This window comes from Haematobia irritans, chromosome 1, assembly GCF_050003625.1.
Source record: "Haematobia irritans isolate KBUSLIRL chromosome 1, ASM5000362v1, whole genome shotgun sequence".
NCBI lineage: Eukaryota > Metazoa > Arthropoda > Insecta > Diptera > Muscidae > Haematobia > Haematobia irritans.
Genome location: NC_134397.1, coordinates 163,084,544 through 163,109,401, shown reverse-complemented (window position 1 = coordinate 163,109,401; position 24,858 = coordinate 163,084,544). Strand labels below are relative to the sequence as shown.

Sequence of the window (24,858 nt, the reverse complement as noted above, 5' to 3'; positions counted from 1 at the left end):
CGTTCCACATTTGAACCGGATCGGATGAGTTTTGCTCCTCCAAGAGGCTCCGGAGGTCAAATCTGGAGAACGGTTTATATAGGGGCTATATATAATTGTGAACCGATATGGACCAATTCTGGCACGGTTGTTAGAGATCATATACTAACGCCATGTTCCACATTTCAACCGAATTGGATGAAATTTGCTTCTCTTAGAGACTCCGCATGGGGGATATATATAATTATGAACCGATGTGGACCAATTTTTGCATGGTTGTTAGAGACCATATACCAACATCATATACCAAGTTTCAGTCGGATCGGATGAAATTTGTTTCTCTTTAAGGCTCCGCAAGCTAAATCTGGGGATCGGTTTATATTTTTTTGCATGATTGTTAGATACCATATACCAACACCATGTATCAAATTTCAGCAAGATCGGATGAAATTTGCTTATCTTTGAGGCTCCGCAATCCAAATCTGTGGATCGGTTTATATGGGGCTATATATAATTATGGACCGATGTGGACCAATTTTGGCATGGTTGTTAGAGATCATATACCAACACCATGTACCGAATTTCAGATGGATCGGATGAAATATGCTTCTGTTAGAGGCTCCGCAAGCCAAATCTGAGGGTCTGTTTATAAGGGGGCTATACGTAAAAGTGAACCGATATGGCCCATTTGCAATACCGTCCGACCTACATCAATAACAACTACTTGTGCCAAGTTTCAAATCGATAGCTTGTTTCGTTCGGAAGTTAGCGTGATTTCAACAGACGGACGGACGGACGGACATGCTCAGAGAGACTCAGAATTTCACCACGACCCAGAATATATATACTTTATGGGGTCTTAGAGCAATATTTCGATGTGTTACAAACGGAATGACGTATTTTTTCAATGTAGTATTCAAATTTTCTTTTTGTTATATTGCCCTTAGGTTATCCAACGGGTTGACTCTACTCAAGAAGTAAAACCAAGATACCTCACCAAAATTTACCACATTATCAAAATGTTAAATTTGCAACATAAAATATGAAGTAAAATTTATTTATGCATATTAACTATTTATAGTTCCTATTTTTAGGCTCTATTTAAACCGATAGCCTAAGCTGCAAGTACTTTTTGCTAAATTCGATAAACACTGCTGCAATAGAATTACATTTATTTTATCAAAAAGCAAATTGATAAATATGTCGTTATCTCTTTATCAAAAAAGAAAAAAAAAACGGCTTGATGAACTATTCAACCAATTAGCACAATAATCGTATGGAATCGAATAGATTTTCATTGCATACATGCGTTCACTAATGCACCTCCAAGTCGGCATTTTATTTCTTTTTCAATGTGAACAAACAACACTGAACGCTCGGAGAGAATGCAAACTACCCATTCTCTCTTAGTCTCTCTGCAAGCACATGTTTACAGTGTTGCCAACTCCCCAAGGCCAAAAAGCACCAAACAAAATATTCTAAATTCTAACATACCACCTTCCACCACAAAATCGAAAATGCTCTACTAAAAAAAAAAAAAAAAAAAAAAAAAAAAAAAAAAAAAAAAAAAAACTTCCGAAGGTGTATTATAGAACTTTTGTGAATTGAATTTCAAGAAGTTAAGGTGGGTATTATTAGCCGCTAAAATAGTAATTTTTTCACAATTACTTTCCTTTAATAAATCATTTTAAGGAATACAAACTTTGTGAAAATTTGCTTTTGGCTACTCCCCATCAAGTTATAATAAAATTTGCAGCAACTATGCATAATTTTATGCCCATTTTTACTGATATAGTTTTCACTTTAGCGCAAAACTCAAATTTAGTACTCACCATTATGAACCGCTATTCAAGTATACACCTTCATCAGTTTTAATGCTTTCGTCAAATTCATTTTCATCAGTGATGTTTTCCAACTTTCAAAATATCAATATATGGAAGGAGTCTATTGCTTATTTCAGTTGTGCGTGCTTATGTGGATTTAATACTAACGTTTTTAATGACATCTTTACCAAATTCAAAAATTCGACACTCATGACTCGACTTTCCTACAGAATACCCTAAATGACAATATTAATTAAAAAATAATCAATACCAACTTCATAACAATCAAATTCTATATTTGGCAATAAATTTCAGTTTCTCTTGAAAGTCTAATCAAAATTTTTGTACCTATTAAACTTAATACTGTTCAAAATAAAAAAAAGCACCAAAAGCACTAAATGAAAATGCCAGAAAGCACCAAGTTGGTGCTTTTTTTGAAAAGGCACCAAAAAGGCAATTTGGTGCTTTTTAGAAATCAAAAAGCACTAAATTTGGTGCTAAAAGCACCAAATTGGCAACACTGCATGTTTATGAACGCACACTTTAGAATGTAAAATGACTAAGTCAACAAGACAACATAAACGAACAAAGCATATTAAATAACACAACAAACGATATGTGGGTATATGCAATTATTATAGACATTGAAAACATTTTAGTCGAGTCGAGTTAGTACTAGCGTCATTAAACGCAAGCATTAATGAAACCAGTTGTATATTGAGCATCGAGAAGTAAAGACGCGTGTGCAATAATTGCGGCTAGCAGTATGGAAAAGGTGAGTTTTAATGCTTAGGTAGCATATTTCTTGTATTGTATATAATAAAAATAAATATTGATCACAGACGTTGTGAAAGAAATGCAAGTTGGAAAAACATTAAAAACTTCTTGGAATTAGTTTTTTTTAACTATGTACATACATATGATGTTATCAAGACATTGCTATACCATGATATTGATTACGATAGAATAATTGAAATATCTACAAATGTACGAGTACATTCCGATAAAAAAAGCCTGCTTTTGATAAAAATAAAAAATATTGTCATAATTTTACCATTGAGTTGGGCGATAAAAGAAAACCATCAACTGACAAAAATGTCGTATGTGTTTTACCAGTCTTCTCTAAATAATGCGCATATGCATACATACCACATATACACACATACGTATGTTTGTAGCATTCAATGAGAAAACTTTGTTCATGTTCTCTTTGTTTATATGCAAGCAAGTGATGCCAATTGCCGAATGGGAAAAAACGCCAAAAATATATTATAATTTCTAACATCACATTTCCCATCACAGCAAGTATTTCAACCATTTAAAATTAAGTCTCTACATTGAGAACCCTTTAAAGGGTATAAACATTTTGTACTTATAACATATAAAAACCAAAAGTAGGTTGGTAGAAAAATAACTAGAAAGTATAATACATTAGTTCAAGGTTTATTGAATATTTAAAACCTAGTTTCATCGAAGAATGTTATATTACTTTGTTCTCCATCCTCTGGCAACAATAACGATTTTATATAGCATTCTCATTTTTATATGTTTCGTTTGATTTTGATTTTTTATATGTTTCGTCTGTTCATACACACTGTTAGAAAAATATGTTCTTCATATGTTCCGATATAAACAAAATGTGTTTCGGGCAGAATTTTTTAAACACAATATATTTAAGTGCACAAATGTAATGTTCCTAAACTTGCATTAAATGTTTGGGCACATATGTCAATATGTTAGAATATATTATACTTGGGACATGACTGTTTCATAAAAATAATATGTGTAAATGTAAACATATATACATTTTCAAGTTTCGAGTAAACATATGGATGTTGGGATATTTTATTCAGAGAGTATAGAGAAAGAAATAGAGATAGAAACCGGGAGGGTTGACGAAAGATATCAACATAACACAGCGGTAGAATCAAAAGAGAGCAATTTCTGTTCCAAAAATTGTTAAGTCTATATATTATATAATTTGAGTATTAAAATCAGTATTCGGAGTAAAGAGAATAGACATTCAGAAGCAAGGGAATCGACACCTAAAAAAAGCATGTATTTTTGCCTTGAGAGCAGCATTTTATGTATGTGTGGACATGTGATTTGTTTATCATTTTGGCATTATGGGCACAATTTGTATACCCTCCACCATAGGATGGGGGGTATATTAACTTTGTCATTCCGTTTGTAACACATCGAAATATTGCTCTAAGACCCCATAAAGTATATATATTCTGGGTCGTGGTGAAATTCTGCGTCGATCTGAGCATGTCCGTCTGTTGAAATCACGCTAACTTCCGAACGAAACAAGCTATCGACTTGAAACTTGGCACAATTAGTTGCCCTTGACGTAGGTCGGATGGTATTGCAAATGGGTCATATCGGTCCACTTTTACGAATAGCCCCCATGTAAACGGACCCCCAAATTTGGCTTGCCGATCCTCTAAGGGAAGCAAATTTCATCCGATCCGGCTGAAATTTTGTGCATCGTGTTAGTATATGGTGTCTAACAACCATGCAAAAATTGGTCCATAATTATATATAGCCCCCATATAACCCGATCCCCAGATTTGGCTTGCGGGGCCTCTAAGAGAAGCAAATTTCATCCGATCCGGTTGAAATTAGCATATGATCTCTAACAACCATAATTATATATAGCCCCCATATAAACCGATCCCCCGATTTGGGTTGCGGAGCTTCTAAGAGAAGTAAATTTCATCCGATCCGGCTGAAATTTGGTACATGGTGTTATTATATGGTCTCTAATAACCATGCAAAAATTGGTCGAAATCGGTCCATAATTATATATAGCCCCCATATAAACCGATCCTAAGATTTGACCGATTCGGTTGAAATTTGGTACGTGATGTTAGTATATGATATTTAACAACCATGTTAAAAGTAGTCCATATCAGTCCATAATCATATATAGCCCTCATATAAACCGATCCCGAGATTTGGTTTTGGAGCTACTTGGGGGAGCAAATTTCATCCGAGTCAGTTGAAATTTGGTACATTGTGCTAGTATATGACCGTTAACAACCATGGACCTAGTCAGTCCATATCGGTCTATAGATATATATAGCTCTCAGATAAATAGATCCCGAATCACACAAAAATTGGTCCATATCAAGTTCATAATTGTATATATCCCACATATAAGCGACCCTCATATTTCAATTCTGGCTCTCTAGGTACCGTGCAAAAGTCCATATCGATTCGTAATTATTTGTAGACTTACCTATACATACCTTTTTTGTGTAATATATACCACGTATGGACTAACTCACAATTTAGAAAACGATGTTAAGAAGTTTTAAGATACCACAACGCAATTAATTCGATTATGGATGACAGTCTTTCGTAGAAGTTTCTACGCTATCCATGGGGGAGGATACATAAGATTCGGCCTTGCCGAACTGACGGCCGCATATACTTAGGTTAGGTGACAGCCCGATGTATCAGGCTCACTTAGACTATTCAGTCCATTGTGATACCACATTGGTGAACTTCTCTCTTATTACTGAGTGCTGCCCGATTCCATGTTAAGCTCAATGACAAGGAACCTCATTTTTATAGCCGAGTCCGAACGGCGTTCCACTTTGCAGTGAAACTACTTAGAGAAGCTTTAAAACCCTCAGAAATGTCCAGCATTACTGAGGTGGGACAATCCACCGCTGAAAAACTTTTTGGTGTTCGGTCGAAGCAGGAATCGAACCCACGACCTTGTGTATGCAAGGCGGGCATGCTAACCATTGCACCACGGTGGCCGTATATACTTGTTTTTCTTGGTTCATGAAAAGAAATCGGAACGTTCGACGACTAAAACAAAATATTCAGTAGAACATATATACAAATTACAAAGGGATCTTCATAAAAAATAACGAAGGGTTCTTTTTAGAGTTGGGACAGTAAAATGAAAAAAGAAGAAACAGTGAAAAATTACATAGTGAAATGTATAAAAACAAAGTTTAGTTCGTCTTTATTAATAAGTAGTCCAAGAGGAGTTGAAGGACACTTTAAAATATAAAAGCGCGCTGTAAGTTCGAGTTTTGCTTGAATCTCTAACAGCAGAATAACATTATAACTTTTTTGACAAATTGTATTATAACTTAGTGGAGAATGAAGCAAAGCTACAATTGAAAAAATTTTTTCTTTTACAAATGAATTATTAAAGAAAAATAAACGTGAAAACATGCCCATTTTAGATCGATAATGCCAACATAATACCGGCCTTAAAGGTGGGTATTAAGTTCGAGTTTAGCCGCTAAAGTCGTAATTTTTTCACTAAAGTGAAAACTAAATCAGTAAAAAAAGGCATAAAATCATATATATTTGTTGCAAATTTAATTATAACTTGATGGGGAATAGCCCAAAGTAAATTGTAACAAAGTTTGTATTCCTTAAAATGGATTATTAAAGAAAAGTCATCGTGAAACAAGTATATACGGCCGTAAGTTCGGCCAGGCCGAATCTTATGTATAGGAACTTCTACTAAAGGCTGTCATCCACAATCGAATTACTTGGGTTGCGATAACACTTGCCGATGGCAAGGTATCGTAAAACTTTTTAACACTGTCTTCTAAATTGTAAGTTAGCCCATACGGGGTATATATTAAACAAAAAAAGGCCGATTAAATACGTATATAATATAGTTTGACAAAATTTTCTACAGAAATGAAAACTTGACAAAATTTTCTATAGAAATAAAATTTTGACAAAATTTTCTATAGAAATAAAAACTTGACAAAATTTTCTATAGAAATAAAATGTTGACAAAATTTTCTATGGAAGTAAAATGTTGACAAAATTTTGTATAGAAATAAAATGTTGACAAAATTTTCTACAGAAATAAATTTTTTACAAAATTTTCTATAAAAATAAAATTTTGACAAAACTTTCTATGGAAATAAAATTTTGACAAACATTTCTATAGAAATAGCCGTTTGACAAAACTTTCTATAGAAATGAAATTTTGACACAACTTTCTATAGTAATAAAATATGACAAAATTTTCTATGGAAATAAAGTTTTGGTAGATTATTTTTGGCGATATGGACCAATTTTTGTGTAATAAGTCATCGGCTATATATAACTAAAGACCGATATTGACCAATTTTTACATGGCTGTTAGAGGCCATATATTGACAAAATGTACCAAATTTCAACTGGATCGGATGAATTTCGCTCCTCCAAGAGGCTCCTGAGGTCAAATCTGGGGATCGGTTTATATGGGAGCTATATATAATTATGAACCGATATGGACCAATTTTTGCATGGTTGTTAGAGACTATATACTAACACCACGTACTAAATTTCAATTGGATCGGATGAATTTTGCTCCTCCAAGAGGCTCCGGAGTTCAAATCTGGGGATTGGTTTATATGGGAGCTATATATAATTATGAACCGATATGGACCAATTTTTGCATGGTTGTTAGAGGCCGTATACTAACATCAGGTACCAAATTTCAACAGGATCGGATGAATTTTTCCCCTCCAAGAGGCTCCGGAGGTCAAATCTGGGGATCGGTTTATATGGGGGCTATATATAATTATGGACCGATATGGACCAACTTTTGCATGGTTGTTAGAGACCGTATACTAACATCAGGTACCACATTTCAACCGGATCGGATGAATTTTTCCCCTCCAAGAGGCTCCGGAGGTCAAATCTGGGGATCGGTTTATATGGGGGCTATATATAATTATGGACCGACATGGACCAATTTTTGCATGGGTGTTAGAGACCGTATACTAAGACCACGTACTAAATTTCAACCGGATCGGATGAGTTTTGCTCCTCCAAGAGGCTCCGGAGGTCAAATCTGGGGATCGGTTTATATGGGAGCTATATATAATTATGGACCGATATGGACCAATTTTTGCATGGTTGTTAGAGGCCGTATACTAACATCAGGTACCAAATTTCAACCGGATCGGATGAATTTGGCTGCTCCGGGAGGCTCCCCAAGCCAAATTTGGGGATCGGTTTATATGGGGGCTATACGTAAACGTGGTCCGATATGGCCGATTTTCAATACCATCCGACCTACATCAATAACAACTACTTGTGCCAAGTTTGAAGTCGATAGCTTGTTTCGTTCGGAAGTTAGCGTGATTTCCACAGACGGACGGACAGCCGGACAGACGGACAGACGGACGGACGGACGGACATGCTTAGATCGACTCAGAATTTCACCACGACCCAGAATATATATACTTTATGGGGTCTTAGAGCAATATTTCGATGTGTTACAAACGGAATGACAAAGTTAATATACCCCCATCCTATGGTGGAGGGTATAAAAACGATGATTTTAGCGGCTAAACTCGAACTTAATACCCACCTTAAAGGTAAAAATGAAAATAAGTACAAAATTATCTCTAAATACGATAAATTTTAAATGCATTTAAAATTGTGTTAAATGCTAGTAAAAAATAGTAGTTCCATGATTATATAAAGTCCTGATATAAATCGGACCCCAGATTTAACTTACGGAAATTCTGGTAGGAGCAAATTCGACGAGGTTGAAATTTGGTACGTGATGTTTTCTAAAAACCATTCAAATAAACCAATAAATTTCTTACGACCAGCTTGAAATTTGGCCTTGTAATTACAAGGTGAACTTGTGTCATATAGGTTCATATTTATAAACCCTTCTATATAAACCGATCAAGTACCTAATTGTTTAAGTATTTAGTCGGCAACTGTTAGCACAACCCAAGTAATTCGATTGTGGAATTCAGTCTTGAGTAGAACTTGGGTACAAAGTCCATGGTGTTATGTATATAAGATTCGGCCGTATATACTTAGTAAAATAATGAATCTCTATCCAAAATGAATCTGTTCGATTAGTAGGATATTCTAAGTACACAGCCTTATATTTTGAATGCATATTTCAATTTCATTCAATTAAGTTTGATCAGCAATGAATTTTTCGACATATTTTAAAATATGTTATTCAGAAGACAACAATGAATTTATCGATATATATATTTTATATTAATTGTAACTGTTTTTGTGAATTTAATACAAACGTTTTTGTCAATCACACTTAACACTGTTCAAATTCGAAAAATCACCAAGTTGGTGCTTAAAAAAAAACACTAAAGAAGCAATTTGATGCTTGATGGAAATTAAAAAGCACCAAATTGACACCACTGCGCTAGGCGGAGAAAGAGAGTAAAAGTCAACTGTACTCTCTTTTTCTCTATTGGTTTCAGTGATGCCAATTTAGCTCTTTTATATATAGATCTGCACTGGGAGAAGAGTTTTCATTTCTGAAGAACGAAATTTTTGACAAATGAAGTTTTCTTTTGGCACTGAAAATTTTCTTTAAAGGTGAATAGAAAAGGCTGGATGCCTTTCATAAATTCGGATTTAGTTGCTCTTAACGAAAATACTTCTTAACAAAGGGAAATTTCGTGCCGGAGGAAAGTATTTTTTCTTTAGGTGTAGTTATTTTTTATGCTAATTTGCTAGAAAACTGCTATTACTGCAATTTTTGATTTCAGTTGTGCTATTTTTGCTATATTTAAAATATCATTTATTGGCCATTTTATATCGATTGTACACGCAAAAAAATAATTCTTTCCTCCCAAACGAAATTTTAGACAAACAAAGTTCGTTTCTCATTTGCTTTTCGCTGTAAGGAAGTGTATTTGGAAGAAAAGTGTATACTTTTTGTGATAAACGTTTATTCTTTTCCAGGATGTAAAAACAATTTCATAAAGACAAATTCAAAAAAAAAAAGTTGTAATTGCATTTTCCCTCACATCTTTCTCACATCCACGAGGTTTTCCAGTACTTAACACCTTCTCCTGTAATACTAACAATGTAGAAGAAATTATACGATTTTATAAATTTTTAAAATTTTTTTACCTTTCGCCTGGACGGAGAATCGAACCGCGGACCATGCATTTTGTAAGCCAACATACTAACCACTGAGCTATGTACCTGTTATGGTCATCAATAGATAAATATCTATAAAAATTATATTTATATAGCATAGCTTATGGCGCCCACGAACCGAATAAACGAAGTTTATTTAACAGAAACAAACATTTAGTTTGGCACCGTGGAGCAGTGGTTGCTAGGTCCGACTTGCATGCCAAGGGTCGTGGGTTCGATCCCTGCTTCGACCAAATTTTTTTTATTTTTTTTTTACATATATTCCAGATATGTTCGGAAGATTCCGAAAAAATGTTCAACATTACATTGTAGTATATTAAATTTTGAACTGTAAAATGTGTCTTATTAAAGACCTAAGGTCAGAAAAGAACAGTGTTTGATATAAACGAAATAGACTGTGTTGTTGTTTCAAAAATAACTTTTTTATTGAAAAAATAAAAATTTTGTAACAAACGAATTTTTTTGGTGATAAAAGTTTAAAACGTTCAAAGCAATTCAAAAAACTCTAAGAAACGAAACACGTTTTCGGTACACGTTTTCCAAACGTTTTTTTTTTTCTTTGCGTGTATATTCATTGTAACTTATTATTATTTTTATAAACTGTTTAGTCTTGCCACAATATTGTCAAAACAACCAATATATTCATCAATATCCATCTCACTTCTGAACGAAACAAGATGTCGGTTTGAAAAATTGCACACGTTGTTGTTTTTTATGTAGATCGGATAGAATTTCAAAACAGTCATGTCAGACCACTTGTAGGTATAGCTCCCATATAAATCGATTCCCAGATTTAAATTGAATAAATTTTGTTAACATTTCATTTCTATAGAAAATTCTGTCAAAATTGTATTTCTACATAAATTTTTGTCAAGATTTTCTCTTGTCAAAATTTCATTTCAATAGAAAGTTTAGTCAAAATTTTATTTCTATAGAAAATTTTGTCAAAATGATATTTCTATAGAAAATTTTATTAAAATACTATTTCTATAGAAAATTTTGTCACAATTTTATTTCTATAGAAAATTTTGTCAAAATTTTATTTCTGTAGAAAATTTTATCAAAATTTTATTTCTATAGAAAATTTTGTCAAACTTTTATTTCTATAGAAAATTTTGTCAACATTTAATTTCTATAGAAAATTTTGTCAAAATGTTATTTCTGTAGAAAATTTTGTCAAAATTTTATTTTTATGGAAAAAATTTTGTCAAATGTTTTCTTTTCTATAGAAAATTTTATAAATTTTTTTATCGTGTCAAAATTTCATTTCAATAGAAAGTTAAGTCAAAATTTTATTTCTATAGAAAATTTTGTCAAAATTCTATTTCTATAGAAAATTTTGTCAAAATTTTATTTCTATAGAAAATTTTGTCAAAATTTTATTTCTATAGAAAATTTTGTCAAAAATTTATCTCTATAGACATTTTTGTCAAAATTTTATTTCTATAGCAAAATTTTGTCAATATTTTTTTTCTATAGAAAAAAAAATGTTAAATAAAAAACATTTAACATTTTTTTTTCTATAGAAAATTTTATAATTTTTTTATCGAAAGTTTTATTTCTATAGAAAAGTTTGCCAAATTTTTTTTCTATAGCAAATTTTTCAAAATTTTATTTCTTTAGAAAATTTTGTCAAAATTTTATTTCTATAGAACATTTTGTCAAAATTTTATTTCTATAGAAAATTTTGTCAAAATTTTATTTCTATAGCAAATTTTACTCAAAATTTTATTTCTATTGAAAATTTTCTCAAAATTTAATTTCTACAGAAATTTTTGTCAAAATTTTTTTTCTATAGAAAATTTTATTTTTATAGAAAATTTTGTCAAAATTTTATTTCTATAGAAAATTTTGTCAAAATTTTATTTTTATAGAAAATTTTGCCAAAATTTTATTTATATAGAAAATGTTGTCAAAATCTTATTTCTATAGCAAATTTTGTCAAAATTTTATTTCTATAGAAAATTTTGTCAAAATTTTATTTCTATAGAAAATTTTGTCAAAATTTTATTTCCATAGAAAATTTTGTCAAAATTTTATTTCTATAGAAAATTTTGTCAAAATTTTATTTCTATAGGAAATTTTGTAAAAATCTTATTTCTATAACAAATTTTTCAAAATTTTATTTTTTAAAAGAAAAAAAATTTTGTCAAAATTTTATTTCTATAGAAAATTTTGTCAAAATTTTATTTTTACAGAAAATTTTGTCAAAATTTTATTTCTATATAAAATATTGTCAAAATTTTATTTCTATAGAAAATTTTGTGAAAATTTTATTTCTATAGAAAATTTTGTCAAAATTTTATTTCTATAGAAAATTTTATATTGTTATGGAAAAAAATTTTGTCAAATGTTTTTTCTATAGAAAATTTTATAAATTTTTTTATCGAAAATTTTGTCAAAGTTTTATTTCTATAGAAAAGTTTGCCAACTTTTTCTTCTATAGAAAGATTTGTCAAAATTTTCTTTCTACAGAAAATTTTGTCAAAATTTTCTTTCTATAGAAAATTTTGTCCACATTGTATTTCTATAGAAAATTTTGTAAAAATTTTATTTCTATAGAAAATTTAGTCAAAATTTTATTTCTATATAAAATATTGTCAAAATTTAATTTCTATAGAAAAGTTTGTAAAAATTTTATTTCTATAGAAAATTTTGTCAAAATTTTATTTCTATAGAACATTTTGTCAAAATTTTATTTCTATAGAAAATTTTGTCAAAATTTTAATTTTATAGAAAATTTTGTCCAAATTTTATTTCTATAGAAAATTTGGTCAACATTTTATTTCTCTAGAAAATTTTGTCAACATTTTATTTTTATATAAAAAAATTTTGTCAAATGTTTAAAAATTTTGTCAAAATTTTATTTCTATAGAAAATTTTGTCAAAATTTTATTTCTATAGAAAATTTTGTCAAAATTTTATTTCTATAGAAAATTTTGTCAAAATTTTATTTTTATTGAAAATTTTGTCAAAATTTTATTTCTATACAAAATTTTTTCAAAATTCTATTTCTGTAGAAAATTTTGTCAAAATTTTATTTCTATAGAAAATTTTGTCAAAATTATATTTTTATGGAAAAAATTTTGTCAAATGTTTTTTTTTTTCTATAGAAAATTTTATAAATGTTTTTATCGTGCATTTTCCCTCACATCTTTCTCACATCCACGAGGTTTTCCAGTACTTAACACCTTCTCCTGTAATACTAACAATGTAGAAGAAATTATACGATTTTATAAATTTTTAAAATTTTTTTACCTTTCGCCTGGACGGAGAATCGAACCGCGGACCATGCATTTTGTAAGCCAACATACTAACCACTGAGCTATGTACCTGTTATGGTCATCAATAGATAAATATCTATAAAAATTATATTTATATAGCATAGCTTATGGCGCCCACGAACCGAATAAACGAAGTTTATTTAACAGAAACAAACATTTAGTTTGGCACCGTGGAGCAGTGGTTGCTAGGTCCGACTTGCATGCCAAGGGTCGTGGGTTCGATCCCTGCTTCGACCAAATTTTTTATTTTATTTTTTTTTTACATATATTCCAGATATGTTCGGAAGATTCCGAAAAAATGTTCAACATTACATTGTAGTATATTAAATTTTGAACTGTAAAATGTGTCTTATTAAAGACCTAAGGTCAGAAAAGAACAGTGTTTGATATAAACGAAATAGACTGTGTTGTTGTTTCAAAAATAACTTTTTTATTGAAAAAATAAAAATTTTGTAACAAACGAATTTTTTTGGTGATAAAAGTTTAAAACGTTCAAAGCAATTCAAAAAACTCTAAGAAACGAAACACGTTTTCGGTACACGTTTTCCAAACGTTTTTTTTTTTCTTTGCGTGTATATTCATTGTAACTTATTATTATTTTTATAAACTGTTTAGTCTTGCCACAATATTGTCAAAACAACCAATATATTCATCAATATCCATCTCACTTCTGAACGAAACAAGATGTCGGTTTGAAAAATTGCACACGTTGTTGTTTTTTATGTAGATCGGATAGAATTTCAAAACAGTCATGTCAGACCACTTGTAGGTATAGCTCCCATATAAATCGATTCCCAGATTTAAATTGAATAAATTTTGTTAACATTTCATTTCTATAGAAAATTCTGTCAAAATTGTATTTCTACATAAATTTTTGTCAAGATTTTCTCTTGTCAAAATTTCATTTCAATAGAAAGTTTAGTCAAAATTTTATTTCTATAGAAAATTTTGTCAAAATGATATTTCTATAGAAAATTTTATTAAAATACTATTTCTATAGAAAATTTTGTCACAATTTTATTTCTATAGAAAATTTTGTCAAAATTTTATTTCTGTAGAAAATTTTATCAAAATTTTATTTCTATAGAAAATTTTGTCAAACTTTTATTTCTATAGAAAATTTTGTCAACATTTAATTTCTATAGAAAATTTTGTCAAAATGTTATTTCTGTAGAAAATTTTGTCAAAATTTTATTTTTATGGAAAAAATTTTGTCAAATGTTTTCTTTTCTATAGAAAATTTTATAAATTTTTTTATCGTGTCAAAATTTCATTTCAATAGAAAGTTAAGTCAAAATTTTATTTCTATAGAAAATTTTGTCAAAATTCTATTTCTATAGAAAATTTTGTCAAAATTTTATTTCTATAGAAAATTTTGTCAAAATTTTATTTCTATAGAAAATTTTGTCAAAAATTTATCTCTATAGACATTTTTGTCAAAATTTTATTTCTATAGCAAAATTTTGTCAATATTTTTTTTCTATAGAAAAAAAAATGTTAAATGTTTTTTTTTCTATAGAAAATTTTATAATTTTTTTATCGAAAGTTTTATTTCTATAGAAAAGTTTGCCAAATTTTTTTTCTATAGCAAATTTTTCAAAATTTTATTTCTTTAGAAAATTTTGTCAAAATTTTATTTCTATAGAAAATTTTGTCAAAATTTTATTTCTATAGAAAATTTTGTCAAAATTTTATTTCTATAGCAAATTTTACTCAAAATTTTATTTCTATTGAAAATTTTCTCAAAATTTAATTTCTACAGAAATTTTTGTCAAAATTTTTTTTCTATAGAAAATTTTATTTTTATAGAAAATTTTGTCAAAATTTTATTTCTATAGAAAATTTTGTCAAAATTTTATTTTTATAGAAAATTTTGCCAAAATTTTATTTATATAGAAAATGTTGTCAAAATCTTATTTCTATAGCAAATTTTGTCAAAATTTTATTTCTATAGAAAATTTTGTCAAAATTTTATTTCTATAGAAAATTTTGTCAAAATTTTATTTTCTATAGAAAATTTTGTCAAAATTTTATTTCTATAGAAAATTTTGTCAAAATTTTATTTCTATAGGAAATTTTGTAAAAATCTTATTTCTATAACAAATTTTTCAAAATTTTATTTTTTAAAAGAAAAAAAATTTTGTCAAAATTTTATTTCTATAGAAAATTTTGTCAAAATTTTATTTTTACAGAAAATTTTGTCAAAATTTTATTTCTATATAAAATATTGTCAAAATTTTATTTCTATAGAAAATTTTGTGAAAATTTTATTTCTATAGAAAATTTTGTCAAAATTTTATTTCTATAGAAAATTTTATATTGTTATGGAAAAAAATTTTGTCAAATGTTTTTTCTATAGAAAATTTTATAAATTTTTTTATCGAAAATTTTGTCAAAGTTTTATTTCTATAGAAAAGTTTGCCAACTTTTTCTTCTATAGAAAGATTTGTCAAAATTTTTTTTCTACAGAAAATTTTGTCAAAATTTTCTTTCTATAGAAAATTTTGTCCACATTGTATTTCTATAGAAAATTTTGTAAAAATTTTATTTCTATAGAAAATTTAGTCAAAATTTTATTTCTATATAAAATATTGTCAAAATTTAATTTCTATAGAAAAGTTTGTAAAAATTTTATTTCTATAGAAAATTTTGTCAAAATTTTATTTCTATAGAACATTTTGTCAAAATTTTATTTCTATAGAAAATTTTGTCAAAATTTTAATTTTATAGAAAATTTTGTCCAAATTTTATTTCTATAGAAAATTTGGTCAACATTTTATTTCTCTAGAAAATTTTGTCAACATTTTATTTTTATATAAAAAAATTTTGTCAAATGTTTAAAAATTTTGTAAAAATTTTATTTCTATAGAAAATTTTGTCAAAATTTTATTTCTATAGAAAATTTTGTCAAAATTTTATTTCTATAGAAAATTTTGTCAAAATTTTATTTTTATTGAAAATTTTGTCAAAATTTTATTTCTATAGAAAATTTTTTCAAAATTCTATTTCTGTAGAAAATTTTGTCAAAATTTTATTTCTATAGAAAATTTTGTCAAAATTATATTTTTATGGAAAAAATTTTGTCAAATGTTTTTTTTTTTCTATAGAAAATTTTATAAATGTTTTTATCGTGTCAAAATTTCATTTCAATAGAAAGTTTAGTCAAAATGTTATTTCTATAGAAAATTTTGTCAAAATTTTATTTCTATAGAAAATTTTGTCAAATTTTTATTTCTATAGAAAATTTTGCAAAATTTAATTTCTATAGAAATTTTTGTCAAAATTTTATTTCTATGGAAAATTTTGCCAAAATTTTATTTCTGTAGAAAATTTTGTCAAAATGTTATTTCTATAGAAAATTTTGTCAAAATCTTTTTTCTATAAGAAATTTTTCAAAATTTTATTTTTATAGAAAAAAATTGTTGTCAAATGTTTTTTTCTATAGAAAATTTTATAAATTTTTTTATCGAAAGTTTTATTTCTATAGAAAAGTTTGCCAAATTTTTTTTCTATAGCAAATTTTTCAAAATTTTATTTCTTTAGAAAATTTTGTCAAAATTTTATTTCTATAGAAAATTTTGTCAAAATTTTATTTCCATAGCAAATTTTACTCCAAATTTTATTTCTATTGAAAATTTTCCCAAAATTTAATTTCTACAGAAATTTTTGTCAAAATTTTATTTCTATAGAAAATTTTATTTTTATAGAAAATTTTGTCAAAATTTTATTTTTATAGAAAATTTTGTCAAAATTTTATTTTTATAGAAAATTTTGCCAAAATTTTATTTGTATAGAAAATTTTGTCAAAATTTTATTTCTATAGAAAATTTTGTCAAAATTTTATTTCTATAGAAAATTTTGTCAAAATTTTATTTCTGTAGAAAATTTTGTCAAAATTTTATTTCTATAGAAAATTTTTCAAATTTTTATTTTTATAGAAAAAAAATGTTGCCAAATGGTTTTTTTTCTATAGAAAATTTTATAATTTTTTTTATCGAAAAATTTGTCAAAGTTTTATTTCTATAGAAAATTTTGTCAAAATTTTATTTCTATAGAAAATTTTGTCAAAATTTTATTTCTGTAGTAGAAAATTTTGTCACATTTTATTTTTATAGAAAATTTTGTCAAAATCTTATTTCTATCTATAATTTTGTCAAAATTTTATTTTTATTGAAAATTTTGTCAAAATTGTATTTTTATTGAGAATGTTTTCAAAATTTTATCTCTATAGAAATTTTTGTCAAAATTTTGTTTCTATAGAAAATTTTTGTCAAAATTTTGTTTCTATAGAAAATTTTGCAAAGTTTTATTTCTATAGAAATTTTTGTCAAAATTTTATTTCTATAGAAAATTTTGCAAAGTTTTATTTCTATAGAAATTTTTGTCAAAATTTTATTTCTATAGAAATTTGTGTCATAATTTTATTTCTATCGAAAATTTGTGAAGTACCGCTTAGAGAGGCAAAATCTATCGAAACATCAGGAAATCTACAAATCAGCCAAAAAGTAAAAAATCTTTTACTGTTTGGTAGAATTCTTCCAATTGTGGCAACCGTGCTTGTGAGGGAGTATGATTTTAAAATAAAAAAGTTTTTTTTTGTTTGCTACAAAAAAGTTTTTTCTAACAAACATTTCTTCTTGGTGACAACAGTATGAATTTTTGGAAGAAATTCAAAAACTTTTACTGTTTGGTAGAATTCTACCAATTGTGGCAACCGTGCTTGTGTGGGAGTATGATTTTAAAATATTTTTTTTTATTTGCTGCAAAAAAATGTTTTTTCTAACAAACATATCTTTTTGGTGACAAAAGTATGAATTTTTGGAAGAAATTCAAAAAATTGAAAAAAGCATAACCCGATTCCAAACGATTTATTAAGTTGCATGTTTATTTCATCAAATGAAAACATATAATGGTTAAACTTTTATTGAATTAATGGAACTTTATTGCAATTCACCCTAGACTTTTGTAGATTATGAAGTTGACGACGATGTTGGAAGTTTGCTAATGCAATGGAATTTATATCATTTACATAAACATTTCATTGGTAAGTACATATTGAATATTTATCATTGTCAAGTCATAAAAATTTAAATTTACGAGTTTTTCAAATATGCCAATTTAAAAACAAAAACTAATTTTTGTTAAATTTATTAATTGTTTAAGTTAATGGCAATTCACAAATCATGATGATATTTTAAACATACATTTTTGGAACTATATTTTAATTAATATATTTAATACTTATATTTTGCAAATTTATTTTATGAAATATATCATATAAATAAATAACTATATAATATTTAATACCACAACTAATAATATTTTAGATCATCGCATCACAACAGAGGTACTGAAACTTATGCATACTTCACACATTAGGATTTTATTTACTGGTTTAGCGGTTGGAGATATGGTAATTTTCGAAGACAGATTAAAAAAATGGAAATCACATTGCATGGCCCAGGGGAAAATGTTACCATCACCACAAGAAACTCAAAATATGTCTTCGTCGGATGACTGTGAAAGTTTGGTCAAAGCTGCTATTCCATCAGTGAAGACAATGCTAATGAATACCCAAAATGGAAGGCGTATTCTTAAATATTATGAGGAAAATAAAATTTTACATGAAGACCAACGAAATTTATTGATTGACACCATCGCTAAATACATGGAGGCCGAAGGGTATTCTTGTACAATTTCCGATTGTACTAGAATCGAAAATCAGATATGCTCTCTATTCCCAACTGAATCAATGGTGAGAGAGTTATCTTTATATAATTGATTATTTTTATTTTCATCACCACTGAATGGTAATGGGGGTATAATAAGTTTGCCATTCCGTTTGTAATGTAACGAAATATTGGTCTCAGGCCTCATAAAGACTATACGGTGATGGAGGAATAATAAGTTTGTCATTCCGCTTGTAACACATCGAAATATCGTTTTCCGACCATATAAAGTATATACATTCTTGATCAGGGAGGGGTATAGCCATGTCTGTCCGTTTGGTCGTCCGTCTGTCTGTTAAAATCACGCTACAGCCTTTAATAATGACGCTATCATTCTGGAATTTGGCAGTGATTCGTGCTTTATATACACGCAGATCAATTTCGAAGATAGGTTCTATCGGTCCATGTTTAGATATAGCCCCCATGTAAATCGATTTGGGGTCTTGAGCATCGAGACACCGCAGATTTCAACCGATTTGCCTGAAATTGGTAGCGTACATATATTTTAGGTCAAAACGGGGTGTGCTGAATAAGGTATATCGGTTCATGTTTTGGTATAGTCCCCCATGTAGGCTTATCCCCCAATTTGACTTCATGGGGGTCTAGAGCTCGGTTGCCACAGGTCATAGAATTCAACCAAATATGGTAGATGTTTTACTGTTGGGTAGAATTCCTGATGTTTTGTTAGATATTGCAACATATTTCTCTTCAACTAAGAGGTACTTCCCAAATTTTTTATAGAAATAAACTTTGGACAATATTTTCTATAGAAATAAAATTTTGACAAAACTTTCTCTAGAAATAAAATTTTGACAAAATTTCCCATCGATATAAAATTTTGACAAAATTTTCTATAGAAATAGAATGTTGACAAAATTTTCTATAGAAATAAAATTTTGACACAATTTTCCATAGAAATAAAATTTTCACAAAATTTTTTATAGAAATAAAATTTTCACAAAATATTCTATAGAAATAAAATTTTAACTAAATTTTCTATAGAAAAAAATCTTACAACTTTTTCTATAGAAATAACATTTTGACAAATTCTCTATAGAAATAAAATTTTGACAAAATTTTCCATAGAAATAAAATTTTCATAAAATTTTCTATAGAAATAAAATTTTCTATAGCAAAAAATTTTGACAAAATTTTTTATAGAAATAAAATTTTCATAAAATTTTCTATAGAAAAAAATTTTGACTAAATGTTCTATAGAAAAAAAAAGTACAAAATTTTCTATAGAAAAAAATTCTTACAAAATTTTCTATAGAAGTAAAATTTTGACAAAAATTTCTATAAAAATATAATGTTGACAAAATTTTCTATAAAAATAAAATTTTGAAAAAATTTTCCATAGAAGTAAAATTTTCACAAAATTTTTTATAGAAAAAATATTTTCATAAAATTTGCTATAGAAAAAATTCTCACAAAATTTTCTATAGAAATAAAATTTTCACAAAATTTTCTATAGAAATAAAATTTTGACAAAATTTTCTGCAGAAATAAAATTTTGACAACATTTTCTATAGAAATAAAATTTTGACAAAATTTTCTATCGGAACAAAATTTGGACAAAATTTTCACAAACTTTCTTTTGAAATAAAATTTAGACAATTTTTTCTATAGAAATTAATTTTTAACAAAATTTGTAAGGTATGGAAATAAAATTTTGACTAAATTTTCTATGGAAATAAAATGTTGACAAAATTTTCTATAGAAATTAAATTTTGACAAAAGTTTCTATAGAAATTAAATTTAGACAAAATTTTCTATAGAAATAAAATTTTGAAAAAATTTTCCATAGAAATAAAATTTTCACAAAATATTCTATAGAAAAAAAAATTCATAAAATTTGCTATAGAAAAAAATTCTCACAAAATTTTCTAAAGAAATAAAATTTTGACAAAATTTTCTAAAGAAATAAAATTTTGATAAAATTTTCTATAGAAATAAAGTTTTGATAAAATTTTCTATAGAAATAAAATTTTGACAAAATTTTCACAAACTTTCTATTGAAAAAAATTTGGACAATATTTTCTATAGAAATTAATTTTTAACGAAATTTGTAAGGTATGGAAATAAAATTGTGACTAAATTTTCTATGGAAATAAAATTTTGACAAAATGTTCTATAGAAATCAAATTTTGGCAAAATTTTCTATAGAAATTAAATTTAGACAAAATTGTCTATAAAAATAAAATTATGACAAAATTTTCTATAGAAAATAAATTTTGACAAAATTTTTTATTGAAATAAAATTTGGACAAAATTTTCACAAACTTTCTATTGAAATTAAATTTGCACAATATTTTCAATAGAAATTAATTTTTAACAAAATTTGCTATAGAAATAAAATTTTAATAAAATTTTCTGTAGAAACCAAGTTTTGACAAAAGTTTCTATAGAAACAAATATTTTTTTCTATAGAAGTAAAATTTTGTCACAATTTTCTATGGACATAAAGTTTTGACAAAATTTTCTATAGAAATAAAATTTTGAGAAATTTTTCCATAAAATAAAATTCTGACAACAGTTTCTATTGAAATAAAATTATGACAAAATTTTTATAGAAATAAAATGTTGACAAAATTTTTTTATAGAGATACAATTGTGACCAAATTTTCTACAGAACTAAAATTTTCTATATAAAATACAATTTTGACACCATTTTCTATAGAATTAAAACTGTTGAGAAAATTTTGACAATTTTTCTATAAAAATAAAATTTTGACAAAATTTTCTGTAAAAATAAAATTTTCTATAAAATTAATATGTTGACAAAATTTTCTATAGAATTAGAATTTTGACGCAAATTTCTATAATAAAATTTTAACAAAATTTTCTATAGACATAAAATTGTGACAAAATTTTCTATAGAAATAAAATTTTGACAAAATTTTTTATAGAAATAACATTTTGAAAAACTTTTGCATAGAAATAAAATTTTCACAAAATTTTCTATAGAAATAAAATTTTCATAAAATTTGCTATAGAAAAAAAAATTCTCACAAATTTTTTCTATAGAAATAAAATTTTGGCAAAATTTTCTATAGAAACAAAATTTTGACAATTATTCTATAAAAATAAAATGTTGACAAAATTTTCTATAAAAATAAAATTTTCAATAAAATTAATATGTTGACAAAATTTTCTATAGAATCAGAATTTTGACGCAAATTTTCTATAGAATTTGAATTTTGACGCTAATTTCTATAATAAAATTTTAACAAAATTTTCTATAGACATAAAATTGTGACAAAATTTTCTATAGAAATAAAATTTTGACAAAATTTTTTATAGAAATAAATTGTTGACAACATTTTCTATAGAAATAAAATTTGGCAATATAAGATTTGTTCGCTTGGAAGTTTTTTGGTAAAATTTTCGAAAAATTTTGGTAGATTATTTTTGGCTCGAGTGACAACCGTGGCTCGAGTGACAACCGTCGACGTACTTTAGGCGCATAAAGGTCTGTGTTGAATTTAGTTTTATCGAATCACGGTTTGGTAAAGCCCTCATATAGACCGATCTCTCGATTTGACTTCCCGGGCCAGAAGACACCGCAACTTTCCCCAATCTGCCTGAAATTCGAAATCTAGGAGCATTTTAGGTCCACAAAAACATGTGTCGAATTCGTTTTCAAGTTATATGACTTGAGTTTCTTAAACTCATTTACTTGGGAGTGTATTTTTCATCAAATCCACCTGAAATTCTATATATATATATTTTCAAGTAACCCTCTGTGAAGAAGTGTTTCCAAAGGAAACAATTATATTTGTTTCATTGGTTCGGCCGGGCCGAACTTATATGCTTTTTTTTTTTTTTTGAAAATTCTAAATTACAACACTTTAAATATAACTTCAGGAATATTATACATCTGGTAAACGTGGAAAAATCTATAATAAAATCTATAATTTAAGACGCATATCTAAGAGCGTTCTAAAAGAAAAACGAGGAAAAGGCCAGCAAAAGCTAAGTATAGATGTCGGTAAGTATCGGTAATGTATGAATGAATATAAAATTGGTTGTAATACATGTAAGAACATTTTTAGTTCCCGACTCTGAAGCATTGAAAGCATGTGAAATGATAAAAAATCAAGATATTCCTTCGGATGAATTCGACATATATTGGAAAAAATGTGCGCAAATTCGATTTTCGCAATTTGAAAATTTAAAATCAACGGAAGAGATTTTAAAAGCCTGGCCGGACTATTTAAAACCTTGTGGACTCGATTTGGTAATTGATTTTGTTATACACTGAAACCTCTCAAACTTGGACACTCTGAAAAACAGACATCTCTCCAACATAGACAATTACCGTGAGACATTTAAATTAACCTCACATAACTGGAGACCTACCAAATTTGGACAAAAAATTTAGTCGACCGTGTGTGTCCATTTCTGAGAGGTTTCACTGTATTTATATTTATAAGAAGAATGAGTTGGTCTCGTATATAGAAAAAGAAAAGTAAATTGTTTAATTGAGAGCCACTTTTATATATTCCTTTTAGATTGCAACAGATTTCGATATAAAATTTCCCAATGCAGCCGATCTAATATGTACATGGTCGATGTTCAAAGAAAAAATCATATACACACTCAAAGTGAAAATTGCATCAGCATCTATTATTAAAATATTGGATGAACTCGAGACCATCGATGAAGGTATTTTAATTCCATATTCAATAAAAATGTTTCACTTCTAAAACACATTTTCTGAAATTTTAGAATCTCAAATATTTTGTGTATTTTGGTACCTTCATAATTTGTTTCCACCTCAGCTAACTGTAATAACCGATGTGGATGGTGAAAAACGAAAAAAGAAATTTTCGATATTGGATTCCCAAAACTCCTTTGCATTAATTGCAAAAACTCATGATGAAGTTGAGCATAAATTAAAAATTCTTAAATCGAAAAAAACCAAACTGCAGCCATTACTGATTGTATATGGTGATGTGCATAAAATCGATAAAATATATATTTATTTGGATGGCATTAGATATCCATCGCTAAAAGTATTAACAGCTTTGAATTTATTATACAAAATATATTTTGTCTTTAATATAGAATTTCCCAAAGAATCGGAAATCTATTTTAATTTTATCCAATCGTTTTTCTTTGATATGAAATTGGAGAAAAATATACCAAAAGTTATTAGCATTAAGGATGAAATTCTAAATGTACAAATTAAATAAATAAGAATTTTCTTTAATCTATACAATATATACTAATATTTAAAAAAAAATTGCTAAGTTTATTAAAACCAGGGCTGTGGAGTCGAGCCAATTGTGCTCGACTCCGACTCCGACTCCGACTCCAGCATTTTTCATCAGCTCGACTCCGACTCCGACTCCGGAGTCGACTCCGGGTAATATAACTAAATCTCATTTTAGTACCACTAATTTTAGTTCTATTGAGGGGGTATATATGGGGTATATATATGGATCGATATAAAGTATCGTATTTATTTTTGTGTGCAAGAAAGGTCTTAATTTCGCATTTATACCAATTAAACTCTTTATTTCAAATTTAGGGCAATGTTTAATAAATAAAATAATGATATAAATACCCATCATAATATGAGAAGATACCGACAGTATATGTATTTGTGGACGAAAATTATTATAAAGGGTTATATTCCCATATGCATGAATTTGAATCTGAATCGATTTAGACAAAATTGTATATACTTCTAGAAAATCTCTGTATCTAAAATTTAAATCTAACGTTATGGGACGTAACACAATTATAGCAAAAAATAAAAATACAAAGAAAGTCTAAAGTCGGGCGGGCCGATTGTAAAATACTCTGCACAACTTTGTATTTAGATCTACATTTTGATAAAATCTGAAATCAGACTTCTACAAAATCTCGTGCAATATTTGGGAAACATTCATAATTTTTTATATAGCAAAATTTGAGTCACTTTTACCAGTTTTCGACTTAGCAGTGAATATCAGTAAGAAAAAATTTGAGAAAATTTGCTGTATAAATAAAATTTTGACAAATTGTTTTATAGAAATAAAATTTTGAAAAAAAAAATATAAATAGAAATTTTGGAAAAATTTTTGTGTAGTAAATAAAAGTTTGCAAAATTTTCTATAAAAACAAAATTTGAACTAA

The 24,858-nt window shown here is 27.1% G+C and overlaps 1 protein-coding gene across 1 annotated transcript; it reads left to right on the top strand.

Annotated features, from left to right (window-relative positions):
* The first annotated feature begins 2,526 nt into the window (after positions 1–2,526).
* On the top strand, positions 2,527–24,163 carry LOC142222103 (uncharacterized). The gene is made up of 7 exons (XM_075292064.1): positions 2,527–2,577; positions 17,963–18,047; positions 18,331–18,758; positions 22,600–22,723; positions 22,788–22,972; positions 23,247–23,400; positions 23,464–24,163. The coding sequence occupies exons 1-7, from the start codon at positions 2,569–2,571 to the stop codon at positions 23,928–23,930; spliced, it is 1,452 nt and encodes a 483-aa protein (XP_075148179.1). The 5' UTR covers positions 2,527–2,568; the 3' UTR covers positions 23,931–24,163.
* The last annotated feature ends 695 nt before the right edge of the window (positions 24,164–24,858 follow it).

Excerpts from the sequence above, each read along its gene's own strand:
- LOC142222103 (XM_075292064.1), top strand. Across the intron at positions 18,048-18,330 it reads TTTACATAAACATTTCATTG|ATCATCGCATCACAACAGAG; the intron begins GTAAGTACATAT and ends ATAATATTTTAG. Across the intron at positions 23,401-23,463 it reads ACTCGAGACCATCGATGAAG|AATCTCAAATATTTTGTGTA; the intron begins GTATTTTAATTC and ends CTGAAATTTTAG.